The following is a 14,076-nucleotide window of genomic DNA, read 5'->3' on the forward strand; positions in this document are numbered from 1 at the left end:
CTGTGCACAGCTTCATAGTGAGGTGCTCAACCACCGGTGTCACCAAGGGAGGCCCAATGGTCTAATCTTATGCCTTAGCAGTTCAAAAAGAGCAAATTATATACAATGAAAAAAATAAAACAATAAAAATAAATTCAGAAGCTAATTAAGTTATCAGAGGAACAATAGTCACCAAGAATATATGTTGATTATTTGGCAATACAATAGAATTGAGAAAATTGATATTATTAACAAACCCTCAATAGACTAATCATCACCAAATGTTGGCAAGGAGATAAAGTAACTAGGACTGTCATTTATTGCAGTTGGAAATGTAAATTACAACTCAGCAATTCAACTCCTAGTTATTTTGTTTTTTTTTTTTAAAAAAAAAAACAAAGTAATGCAGCCCAAAATATTTTAAATGACTTGGATAGGGGAATGTTTATAGTAACTTTGTTCTTAATTCCCCTACATTGACAGTCACTCAGTTCTTCATCAGCAGAATAGTGGATACATTCTAGAATATGTATATACAAGGGAATACTACTCATAACAAAAAGGAATGAATTACTGATACCCACATTCATATGGAAGACTCTAAAACATTATGCTGAGTGAAAGAAGCCAGATTCAAAAGAGAATGCATTGTTTAATTCCAAATATTTGAGGCCGTAGTTTATCCTGAGATGTTAAAACCGTTGTATTTTGGTAACAGTGTAGCTACTTGGGAATATGCATACTTCTAAAAACTGAGTATACCACTAAGATTGATACATTTTACTAGAGATAAATTGCATTCAATAAAAAAAGTAAAAATCTTTTCAAGGAATTTTCATATAATTCAGATTCTTGTGTTGCTATCAATTTTCTGCAATGAGATATCAAAATATTTTATACTTAATTTTCTTAATGAGCTTAATCAAACTTGTGTTGAAGACCATTGTTTATTTGTTTTGATGCGAACAACACTTTTTCTACTTAACTACCCATTGTTTGTAGCCTTTGTCTTTTTGAAAATTGTTTCCAAATTGATTTAAAAACCTGCAATTTTTTCTCTCTCAGTGAATCGCAGCAATCTGAGTATTACATACTTGAATTCAGCAAAAGGTGCAGGTAGGAAATGGAGAACTAGTTAACCCAAGAGAACTGTGATTTTTGCGCTCCCACCTCCTGTGCAAGGATGTTGTACATGTCATACTTTCCATCTCTGGCCTCTGCAGTTGTGACCTTTACAAGGTTATTCAGTTTTTTATCCAAAAGGGGAAAATTTGGTTTAGATGTTAGGTGGAAATCACTGATCTAACTCACTTCCCTTTTAAGGTGTAATTGGCCTTTTATGTCTTACAGGTTGAAGTTACATTATGCATCCTATGAACCAACAATAAGGGTGTTATATGAGAAGCACCACTCTTTACTGAAGCAGAAAATACTGACCTCCTTGGAAAGAGACAGAGCAGTTGGCCAGGTAAAGAGATTGTCAAATCTACCTCAAAATGATCTTTACCATTTTATTGTTTTGAAAGCATAAGTAGAGATACTGGTTTTCTTTTGAGATAAATTTAAACAGGTTTAGCCAATTTTCATGTTATAAAAAAAGGCTCATTTGGAAGCATTCAGGAAACATGTTTTATCTATTTTAAACCTACAAACTTTCCAGAGCTGCAAAACCTTGCATGTTGATTGTGCTCTTTGAATGATTTTATTATGATTAAATTAAACTTAACTAAGACTTAAATTTATAAATTATTATATCATTGAAAAATTTGTATGAGATAATGAATAAAAAGCTCCCTACAATTTATCCCCAAATGAATATTTGACACAGCTGGTTACTGACTCAATTGCTAGTTATTTCTACAGTTGAGACCCCTTTCCATTCTTCCAGCAGTGTTTGCATAGACCTAGGGCAGTGATAAGAATCTCTGGCATAGAATTAAAATAAAACACAATGTTTATGGGCCTTGTTAGAAATATGTATTAATAGCATTTTTTTAGCAAATATGAAACTATAACTATATTTAACATTTTTACTATTTTCTGGAGTTCATTTTTTACCAAACTTTTCAAAGCTGCAGAACCTTGCATGTTGGTTGTGCTTATCTTTGTATGATTTTATTATGAAGACATGCTTTAATCCAAGTGTAATTTTGTCTTTTCTTGAGTGTAATTCTTAGCTACTGAAATGTACAACATCAGTAGTCTGCTTGCCTCTTTGTGTTTGAATCTTAATTTTGTATTTTAAATGTCTGGATTCTATTACTAGCAGTAGAGCATCAAATGAATTTACTAATAATTTACATTTTTGTGAAATTTATGTCAAGCCTTCAAAATTTCATCTTCATGATCTTTTTCATCTAACTTCCAACAAGGGGCAGGGCATCTCGGAGTACTAGAAGCTAGATTCAGTTTGCCCCTACTTCTTATTCTGCCACAAACTCAGCTTAGACTTTTACTACCTGCCTTATTTAAATTCCCAGCTTCATATTTATCTCCCCATTATCCTTCTTGATTATAGAATCCATTAGCGATCTGCCCATACAATGCCCAAGTGACCAGGTATATTCTGTCCTCTCTGACTGATCACTCAGACTGCATTTTGCTAGTCAAGGCTACCAGGGCTTCCCATGCACCCATGCTGGCTAACTCCCCTCCAGGTTTATGATTTATACATCTGCAATCTGTCCACCACTGCATTTGCCATTCATCTGCTTTGTTACTAGGCCTAACTTGTCTTCCTGGAAGGCCCATCAATTCAATATGAGGGAATTTCTATGATTACATAAAACACCTGTATGGAGATCATATTTAGAATACGTAAATCTTTTGGTTTCAAATTATTCTTCACTGGTTTAGTTGTGAGAGCTAAGGATTGGGAATGCTAGGTGTGAATTCCAGCTGTGCTACCTGGTATCTCTGTGAAAATTCAGGTCATTTTACATAGGTCTGTTTTCTCACCTATTTAACAGGAATAAAATTGGTTACTTTAAGATTGATATGTGTCTAAACTGACCATGTGATTTAAAAGGTAAAATCTCTATGAGGCAGGGTTGAATTTTACAAATTATTGTTCAGATCTGCAAAAATCTGCACCCTCATTGTCTGCAAATTATTTTCTCCTTGAAATCCTATTCCAGTTGGAAGTAGAAGAAAACACAATCTGCTACTAAACTGTAACTCTAGGTTTAATACAAGGTGTTTGTTATATTCACTGATGGTTTAACTACAACATAACAGTCATTGTTGGTTGTTTCATTCAAATGTCATTCTCTTCTCATTCTTCCCAGGATGCTCCCTAATAGAGGTGACATTTATATCCATATAGCCTGATGCCTATATGTTATCTTCACGGCCTTCACTTGTAGTATAGTGTAAGTGGAGTGGTCATATTCATGGTATTGAGGGGCACCGGTTCTGGGCAATTCTTTCATGTGTGTGACCTTAATGTACTTTGCTAAATCCATGATCTCTGGCACAGTTCTGTGAGATTATTAACACTGTGACCTCATCGCCCTGATCTTATCATTTTTCTGGTTCAATGCTTCTAATGTTAATATTGTATGTACCCCACTGAGCCCTGTTGAGATTTCTATACTGCAAATACAAGCCAGCCACATGCAGTTTGGAAACGACTTTCAGTTCAATCTGTGTAGGCATGCCTCTTTCATTCAATTTTCAAATACCACCTGCAGAATATTAAATTTTTTTCCAGCCAAATGAAAACACAAAAAAGGCTTCTTAAGGGGTTGTCATTTACCTAGGCTACTCCTTAAGAAGCCAAAAACAAGTGTAATCTGTAGTTCGGGGACACCTGACCTATCTGACTTTAAGTGTCCTTTGCTTCTAACTAGCCCTATGTGGATTTTTATCTTGAGAAGGGATGTAGGTCATTTATATCTCACTTTTTGCTGCTTCTCCCATTCAATTGCAGAGATATTTCTTTCTTCTAAGAAAGAAATTGGATGGAATATCTTCTTATCTTATTCTATGTTATAGGTTACTCTACATTCCCATTTGTCCTAGATAGTTCTACTTGTTTCTTATTTTGTTTTATAAATTTTGTATTGAGGTAACTTTGGCCTTGATTTTACAGTCAGATTTCTAGGGTTTGTTTTTGGTTTGAATTTGACTGACCCCCCTGTTTTGCTTCACAGTATTCTACATGTAAGTGAAAGTATTTGGTATTATTTTTCTCCTTTGGACTTGTTTAGCATAATCCCCTCCAGTTCCATCCATGTTGTCTCAAGTGGCAAGAGTTTTACTTTTCCTTAAAAGCTGAGTAGTATTTCATTATATGCTCTGTATAAGTTGTATACATATATACATATACATACAATGGAAGACTGCCGTATAAAATCTTCCTAATCCTGCTCATCTGTCTTTGGATACATAGGTTGTTTCTAAAACTTGGCCAGTATAAATGGTACTGCAATGAACATAGAAGTACATATATCCCTTCAAATTAGTGATTTTACATTCTTTGAGTAGATGCCTAGGAGTGGAACTGCTGGATCATATGGTAGATCTTGTTTTAATGTTCTGAGAAAACTCCATACTGTTTTCCAAAGCACCTAACCAGTCTACCAGTCTACATTGCCACCAACAGTGTATAAGCATTCCTTTTTCTCTACACTCTCGCTGACTCTTATTTCTGGTTTTTTGACATGGGCCATTCTCACAGGTGTGGTTAGAATTTGAGAGTTTTTATGTGTGAGGAAGAACTCACATGATTTGACTCTCCCACTGCTGCAGGAAAGATTCAGGTGTCTTTTCCACTTACCCATTTGTGAGATACAAAAGCAACTGTGAGGAGTAAGGCTTAAAAGCTGTTGCAGTCAAATATCAAAAAATGACGTCAGACTCTTTATATAGGAATAAGTCTAAGAGAACTTTCCATGGTCAAATTAGGAACAACTTGAGCAAAGAGAGAGAGAGACAGACAGACAGAGAGAGAGACAGAGAGAGAGAGAGAGAATGAATGTATTAAATTATAATCCAAGGTATAAAATAATTATCTACAAGTTTGTAATAATATAAATGAATATGTACATAAACATAGGAGAAAAGGACACTCCTGGATATAGAAGAATCCTAAATCACATATGTAGATAATCTCCTTTAAGGAAGTGTGGAGTTTAGCAGCTTGGCTATTAAATATTGACTGTACCTAATGACTTGCTTCCAGAAGTACAGTTGAAACGTTGGAAAATGTAGCTTCACAAGTGGCAAAAACTGACAAATAGTACTTCCAGGAAAGTGATCAAGGTTAATGTCAGAGTTTATCATGTTGATAGCATGTACCCTTGATGTGATGTGTTAAAAATGGCACTTTTCTTAGTGGTTTTTCTCTCCAAAACCCACAACTCTAGCCTAACCATGAGAAAATATCAAGCAGACCTAGATTTATTGACATTCTGCAAAGTATTACCTGATTATACTCCTGAAAATCGTCAAGATCATTAAAATCAGGGAAAGTCTGAGAAAATGTCCTAGTCCAGAAGAGGCTAAGAAGACATGGTGACTACATATAAGAGGGTATTCTAGATGGTATTAGGGAATGGAAAAAGAATATAAGGAAAAGAGTAATAAGGTCATAACAAAATACAGACTTCTGTTAATGATGTATCAAGACTGGTTGATTACTTTTGACAGACATACCATAGTAATGCATACTATAAACAGGGGGAATAGGGTGTAGGGTATACAGAAATTAGCTGTACTGTATTTGCAGTTTTTATGTAAATCTTACACTGTTCTAAGTAAGAAGTATATTTCATTTTTTTATATTGCATTTGATATCCAAGAATATTTTTTTTCATTTTTCTTTTTACCCAGGGAGTTCATGAGTGCTAATCTATAAATTATAATTTATTGTCTGCTATTTTCTTTAAATGAAGAAATGTTGTTTCCCAGTGATAGTAGAAAAAATATTTGTGTTTGTGTATAATTAAACAGATGGTGTTCTCAGATGGTATAATCATATACAATAAGGGATGACATAGTTTTTTAACGTTGAATATTTAAATATGTTGTTCAGGAAATAAAGGTAAGCGGTAATGTTTGTACGCCACAAAACTAACAAATGTTCTTAATTATAAAACATGCTTAATAAAACAATGAGTGTTTTATTTGTTAATAAAGCAAAGAGGTAGAAAATGAGCTAAAAGTTTAAGGGATAAAAGCAGTCTCTACATATTTTACTTCCCACCTAATACTTATCTCATCTTTTATGGACATAAAGATTAATTAAGTTGTTGTGAAGCAACATCAGAGGAGAAAACTCTCTCGAAGTAGAGAACTGAATGATTATCATTCAAAATGTGCAATGAGAATTCTTGGCTCAGGAAACTGCTATAAAATAAATGTTTTGGATTCATACCCATAATAGATATTTAACATTTTTTTTTGTTATAACCCATGCTTAGTTTTTTTTAATACATAAGGATTAATTGAAGAGAGAGGAATAGTTTTTATACTTTGCCATCAGTACCTAAACATTACATTTTACTTAATGTTTTTTAACCTTTTATGTATAAGCCTATATCTTTGTATTTTTATTTTATAGATTTCTGGACTTCAAGCAACATTGAAGCATTTGGAAATAGGGCACAGTTTCCATGTGAAAGATATCAGAGGTAAAACTAAAACATTACAAATCTCTCCTTTAATTATGGTTGGGTTGGTGATTTCTCAACCTTATCAGATCTCAAAATTTTAGAGATATTTGAAATTGAATATATGACGTGGTAACTATATCACAAATTAAAAGGTTAATGAAAGATCCAGTGATAATATAGATATGATGCTATATTGATTAATTTTAGAGGAAAATCTGAGTAAACCATAGTAGGAAGACTACTGCTTCTGTCCATGATGGACTGCCTGGTACCCTACTAACCTTATCTATAAATAACTCTAAAGCTAGAGTTGTAATATAGATGAGACAACTAGCTTTAGGCAGTAGAAAATGGCACAAATCACAGGTTGTGTCAGAAGGACAATTTTTAAGTTGAACTACACCATTCACATGGCTTTGTGCCTGGGGAAATTTCCAAACCAACCCTGGTGAAGCTGGAGTTTGAGAAGAGCATGAAAGTCCTGATGCACTGGAAAACAAAGAATATAATCCACAGCTCTTTAGATGACTAGAATCTGTAGGCTTGGAAGAAGAAGTTGCTGTAGTGAGCAATGACCCAGTTTGTGTGTGTTTACTGTGAGTCCTTAGTGGATGTTGGGTTATACAGGCAAGGCAGCCAGAAACTTGTCTGAGAAAGAAGATTCTATAGGAGTAAGAGGGCACCATGTATTCTAGAGGTCAAACAGTGATGGGAGACATTGGTGATTTATTTGCATATTTTTGATGTTTGCTTTATTTCTTGAAAGTAATTGTAATTCTTATGTTGATTGTACCGAAGGAGAGTTAGGGAGATTACATAGTACCAGTCAGTACCAAAGGCTTTGTCACTAAAAAGTATTAGATAATAGGCACAAGGATGCTATGATAGAAACATGGACTTTTATATTATCAAACAATAAGAAGCATGATGTGGAATTTGAGAATTATATGCACTTAACCATCAATGTGACAGACTTTTAATGACTGAGCCTCTCATTTGTTCTATAAATATTTGTATAAGTGTTTGTCTGATAGAATAGAAATCATGTTATTCTTGCTACGTTGAGAAATAATTGAAAGGTATATTTCTCTGTTTATTCTATATACGTTATACAATGTTTATTCTCATGTTTTGGTTTCAAATGTTAAATATTTTCCTGAAATATTATTGAAGTGAATTTTGGTAATTTCATTTTGCTTGTGATAACTACGTATACTCATAAACCAAACCTTGTTTGAATTCTGCCTTTATTTGTTATCCTTACTATTTTTATTTCTTTAATGAAATAATACTAAGTAATATTATGTAAGCTACCAGAGATCTGCTTGTATTCTTAGAATTATCTTCTAAAATCCTGCTTTCTCTCTGTACTGTTTTCTTTTTTACCCTGTAGATATTACTTTATAAATCCTTTTCATATATAAAAGGGAGTGACCCTTCCAGACTTATTGACAAAATTTCATGAAATAATGTATAAATTGTTTGGTCTAGTGGCTGTTACATAATAAAAAGATCAATGATGCATAAATGCTAATTATTATTTTAAATTAGTATAATTATTAGTTCACACCCTTGGTTGGTGAAGAGGAGAATAAAAGAGAATTAAAGAGGAATTTTTCTCTAATGTCAGTGAACTCTTATTGCCTTTCCCCCATAATTTGACTTCTCATATGTTGTGGGCCTCTAACTTGTAGCATCGTTGAGTCAGTCTGGGTAGCAGGCTTTGAAGTCTTTCAAGTACTTTCATGTAGGGCTGGGTCATGCAGCATTCTGTTTTTATGTTTTCTCAGTGGCCTATTTTGAGAATTTTTCTCCTTTGTCTGGAACTGCATAGGAAAAAAATAGATAATGAAAAATAGTGAATGCCAGTAATGTGATTCTTTGCCTTTATAACTTAGGATTCTTTTGTGAGCCTTAACCTTGAAACCATTTACATTGGCTTGCATTTATCTCCTTTTAGCTATGATAAATATGGTGTTATAATTTAGAACAGTGAATCATTTCTCTTATTTGTGAGTTAATGAGTATGACTTTATTTGAAATCAACTTGCTATTTAGAAGAACAGAGGAAACTTGTATACCTGAAGGTATATAAGTATACCTTATATGTGTATGGAACGATGTGAAAGAGATTTTTCCTATCACCTTTATTTTTCCCTCAGGATGTTATTAGGACCGCTCTTTATGTTCAGGAAAGTTAAGAGAGCAACCATATTGTTACAACTCTGTTAGAATATTAGCTTGTATTTTTATCAACATCAAGAAGCACAGAGAATAATCTTTTATTAATTCAATGTTCTTTAAAAAAAATTTCTTATTAACATTTTCATTTGGGAAATTTTGTTATTACTTACCATTCTCTCCTTTGACTCTTCATTTTTGTTTATAAGCACTTTGAATTCTCTTGGTAATAGAAATTTGGATTATAATATATTTGGAGATTGGCTCCTATACTCTGAGTTTCAGTGCCATTTCATTAACCTTGAAGTAATGCCATGCTGATTTTTTTGGACATGAATGTGAGACCTCACTTAAAACATTTTCATATGGTTTTAATATTATTAGTTTAATACTTCAAACATTACATGAAATTATTACTTTGGCTTTCATTTATTTGTTTATAATCATATTCCTTACAAATGTATAAAGATTAAGAATAAATTGTATTATCTTATAGTTACTCCAAATTTTGAAAAGGAAAATGCACCAGAAGGTCCTACCCAAAAAAGTCTTCGTGAAGCCAGGGAACAAAACAAAAGTAGTAAAACAAAGATGAAAAGAGATTTAAAGGTATGATATATACATATATATATTTTTTCCCTAATAGTTAATACCTAACACTCATATTTTCAAATGAGATACTGTATTTTGATGCTACTGTGACTATAGATTCAGATTTTAAGATTTGGGGACTTACATGGTATCATTATTTAACAAGAAATATAGAAGTCCTATACTTTAAGCCCTTTGGTCTATGAATGGAAACTGGAGGTCCTCAAATGTTACTTGCAGATAGTTGACAGACACGTGTTCATCAAGTGTCACAGACAGGTCAGTGAATCATTCTGCTGCCTACACGGACTTCATCATGGTCATGTTTTCTCCCCAGCCTACATTTCTGCTTAGCATTACCACTGTCCACAAGAAGTAACTGCAAGCTCATCTTGTGTATTTTTCTCACAGTAAAATTCCTAATGTTTCTTAGTCTTTAAAAATTGATGAAAAGAATTATACCTCACTTACCCTTCTTATCTATGATTCCCTTTGCTTTGCAATCAGGCTGATAGTTAAAATCTTCTGAAATAACTAAAGAATGTTGGCATTAAAAATATCTGGTCAAAAGATAAAAAATCAGAAGGCAGTAAAATTACCTAAGATCTGTGAGTGGAGTTTCTTTGTTATGAAAATTGCATAAAAATATGAGTAGTTGTTACCTTTGAGTTCTGAAATATCTGGCATTTTCCTAAAATCTGAAAATATCTATAATAGCTTTTTAGTAGTAATTTTAAAAGAAAATATTTTTATCAGTTCAAATAATATGTCACTTGCTATTATCAATAATGTTATTTCCTCAAAGTTATGCATTCAAATCTGGTACTATATATAATATTTGAATAAAATACTAAAGCTTTGATAATCACTTTTTGTAGAGGTACTTTCACTACTAGTTTATGGATTTATGGTATTTGACTTAGATCCCCTCTTCTGCATTTGGTATTTGACTTAGGTTTGGTATTTGACTTAGATCCCCTCTTCTGCATCAGCCCATCTTCTGCATCACCATGCTATAACCAACCTCTCATCAGGATGGACCTGTCCCTTTTTGTCACCGTAAATGCTTTCTTATTTCTCTGCCTGCTTGTAATTTTAGTCTGTAAATGCAAAATCATAATGGTAGAGGACTCTTTCTGTCAATAAATAGTGCTTGTTTTCATCTGGGTAATATTTGGTTATCTCCATAGAAGTTATTAGTTCAGAGAACAAATAAAGCACTCAAAATACTTAAAAAAATAACAGTTAAGTATTTTGGGGGTGATGGTGATTTTCATTAGGACCATTCTCATTTTCTAATGGCTCTTTCAGGCAGTAAGTTGCTCTTAGAAATGATTTGTTCATTCATTCACTAATTGCTTATGACTTGTAAGACTTCATATTAGTAATGCAGGGTTGGCTTTTCATGTGACAAAAAGCTACTAAAATATAGCACAAATGTATTACATATATGTGTATAACATATATTTTCCATGATGTATTAAAATATTTAACATAATATCTATAACATGATATAAAAATCCAGACCTTATAAAAGTGCTTAAGTACAAAATAAAATGAATTATTTTTCCATTTACTAAGTAATAGTTTTTACTAATATTTCTTTTTTATTTTCTGCAAGGCTGTACCCTTTGACCAACATCTCCCCAAAGCCCAGCTTTGTTCTTTATCGGGATTGCGTGATTATTTGGGATTTTTTTAATGGTTTCACAAAAATATTGGATTATTTTTGCTATTTCTTTGAACAATTTGATTGATGTTTAGATAAAAATTGGGATGTTTTAACAATATTAATTCTTTCTGATCCATGAACACAAGGTGTCTTTACACTTATTTACCTTCAGTTTCTTTCATCAATGTCTTGTAGTTTTCACTGTACAGATCTTTCATCCTTGGCAAAATTTATTTGTAAATATTTTATTGTTTTTGACACTTTTACGAATAGAATTGTTTCTTTGTTTCTTTTTCACATATTTCATTGTTAGTGCATAGAAATGCAACTGATTTTTACATGTTTGTTCTGTATCCTGTAACTTTACTGAAGTTGCTGATTAGTTTCAACACTTTGGTTATCTTTAGAATTTTCAGTATGTAAGATCTTATCTGAAAATGAAGACAGTTTTGCTTCTTTCCAATTTGGATGCCTTTTATTTCTTTATCTTTCATAATTCATGGTGATAGGACTTTGAGGATGAAATAAATATGAATGGAGAGTGGGTACCCTGTTATTAATTTTAGAGGAAAAACTTCTATCCTTTCCTTCTAAAGTATAAGTTTGTTGTGGATTTCTTGAACATGGCCTTTATTATATCGAAGTATGTTCCTTCTGTATCCAATTTTGTGAAAGTTTTATTATGAAAAGATGTTGAGCTTTATTAAATGTTTTTCTTGCATATTGATAATATGATTTTAATCTGATCCTATTAATTTCATTCTAATAATATATCACATATATTTGCTAATTTTAATCCTTGGGATAAATCCTACTTGCTGCTCACTATGTATAACCTTTTAAAAGTATCACTGAATTAAGTTTACTACTACTTCGTTAAGAATATTTACATCTATATTTAGCAAGGACATTGGTTTATAATTTTCTTGTAGAGTATTTAGCTTTGATCAGACTATTGTTGACCTGTTAATTGAGTTTAGTAGTGTTCCACCATTTTCCCCATATTTTGGAAGAGTTTAAAAATACTTGATGATGTTAGTTTTTTATTTTTTTTAATTTTTTTACCATTCACATCCACATTTATAAAAAAATCAAATACAATGAATTTTACAGCCCCCTTTCCTTTTTTTTTAATTTTTTTATTTTTATATTCCCCATACAATTACAACCCCCTTATTTTGACCCCAATCCTTCCTTTCCCCCCCCCACCCCCATAGAGTGTCTCTGGTTCATAGTTGTTTGTTGATTTTTATATTTTCTTTCTTATAGTTATTCTTTTTCCAGTTTCTCTTATTTAAGTTTTCTAGATTCCTGCTATGAGTGAGACCATCTGGTATTTTTCTTTTTCTTTCTGGCTTATTTCGCTGAGCATGATCCCTTCCAGCTCCATCCATGTTGCTGAAAATTGCATGTGTTTATCTTTTTGGAATGTTGAGTAATATTCCATGGTGTATATGTCCCACATCTTCTTGATCCAATCATCTATTTTTGGGCATTTGGGTTGTTTCTAAAGCTTAGCTATTGTAAATAGTGCTGCTATAAACATAGGGGTATAGGTGCCTTTTGAATGAATGTTTCTGTATCCTTTGGGTAAATACCTAGGAGTGGAATTGCTGGATCATATGGAATCTCTATCTTTAGTAGGTTGAGGAAACTCCATGCAGCTTTTCATAGTGGTTAGACCAGTTTGCACTCCCCCCAGCAGTGCAGGAGAGTACCTTTTTTTCCACAACCTCCCCAACATTTGTTGTTGCTAGTTTTTTTAGTATGTGCCATTCTCACTTGTGTAAGATGGTATCTCATTGTAGTTTTGATTTGCATTTCCCTGATTACAAGTGATGTTGAACATTTTTTCATATGCCTGTTGGCCATTTGCATTTCCTCTTCAGAGAAGTTTTTTTTAGCTCTTTTGCCCATTTTTTGACTGGATTATTTTCTTTGTTGTTGTTGAGTCTCATCAGCTCTTTGCAGATTTTTGTGATCAGTCCTTTATCATTAGTGTTGGGTGCAAAAATGTTCTCCCAGTCCATAGGGTTTCTCTTTGTTTTTGTTATTGTCTCTTTTGCTGTGCAGAAGCTCTTTAATTTGATGTAGTCCCAGCTGTTTATCTTTGCCTTCACTATCATTGCTTTGGGTGATGTGTCTGTAAAGATGTTTTTGATGTGCATATCATGTAGTGTTTCGCCTGTATTTCCTTCTATATATTTTATGATTTCAGGTCTTATGTCTAGTTCTTTAATCCATTTTGAGTTGGTTTTTGTGCATGGTGTTAGCTAGTAGTCAAGCTTCATTCTTTTGCATGTAGCGGCCCAGTTTTCCCAGCACCATTTATTGAACAAACTTTCTTTGCTCCAATGCATATTCTTTGCTCCTTTGTCAAAGATTAGTTGCCTATAAATCTGTGGGTTTATTTCTGGATTTTCTATTTGATTCCATTGGTCTGTGTGTCTGTTCTTGTTCCAATACCATGCAGTTTTGATGATTATGGCTTTGTAGTATAGTTTGAAGTCTGGGCATGTGATGCCTTCATTCCCTTCTTTTTTTTTTCAGGAGAGCTTTGGCTATTTGGGGTTTTTGGTGATTCCATATGAATTTCATCAATAATTGTTCTATATTTCTTTGAAGAATGACATTGAAATTTTGATTGGAATAGCATTGAATCTGTATATTGCTTTTGGTAGGATGGCCATTTTAATAATGTTTATTCTTCCAATCCATGAGCAGGGGATGTCTTTCCATTTCTTTGTGTCTTCTTCTATTTCTTTTAACAGTGTTTTATGGTTTGTATAGGTCCTTTGTATAGGTCCTTTACCTCTTTTGTTAGATTTATTCCCAAGTATTTCATTTTTTTTTTATTTTGATAATAAAAGGGATGGTTTTTTTTTTATTTCTTCTTCAGATTTATTGTTTGTGTATTGTTTGTGTACTGATTTTGTATTTTTTTGCGTGTTGATTTTGTATCCTGCCACTTTACTGATTGATTAGTTGAATTAGTTTTTCTGTAGAGTTTTTGGGGTTCTCTATGTATAATATCAT

General features: G+C 32.8%; 1 protein-coding gene across 2 annotated transcripts in view; it reads left to right on the top strand.

Annotated features, from left to right (window-relative positions):
- Positions 1–14,076, top strand: part of SPAG16 (sperm associated antigen 16) — a gene marked incomplete at both ends in the record, with an annotated part of 714,501 nt that overhangs the window by 38,861 nt on the left and 661,564 nt on the right. Inside the window, 3 exons of one of the 2 annotated variants that reach the window (XM_084253918.1) lie at positions 1,330–1,465; positions 6,545–6,614; positions 9,274–9,386. In XM_084253918.1, the coding sequence (XP_084110044.1) occupies positions 1,330–1,465; positions 6,545–6,614; positions 9,274–9,386 (319 nt within the window). The remainder of the gene's footprint in view (positions 1–1,329; positions 1,466–6,544; positions 6,615–9,273; positions 9,387–14,076) is intronic. The other variant, XM_084253919.1, reaches the window with a different exon arrangement.

Source organism: Talpa europaea, assembly GCF_964194135.1.
Source record: "Talpa europaea genome assembly, chromosome: 1".
Taxonomy (NCBI): Eukaryota; Metazoa; Chordata; class Mammalia; order Eulipotyphla; family Talpidae; genus Talpa; species Talpa europaea.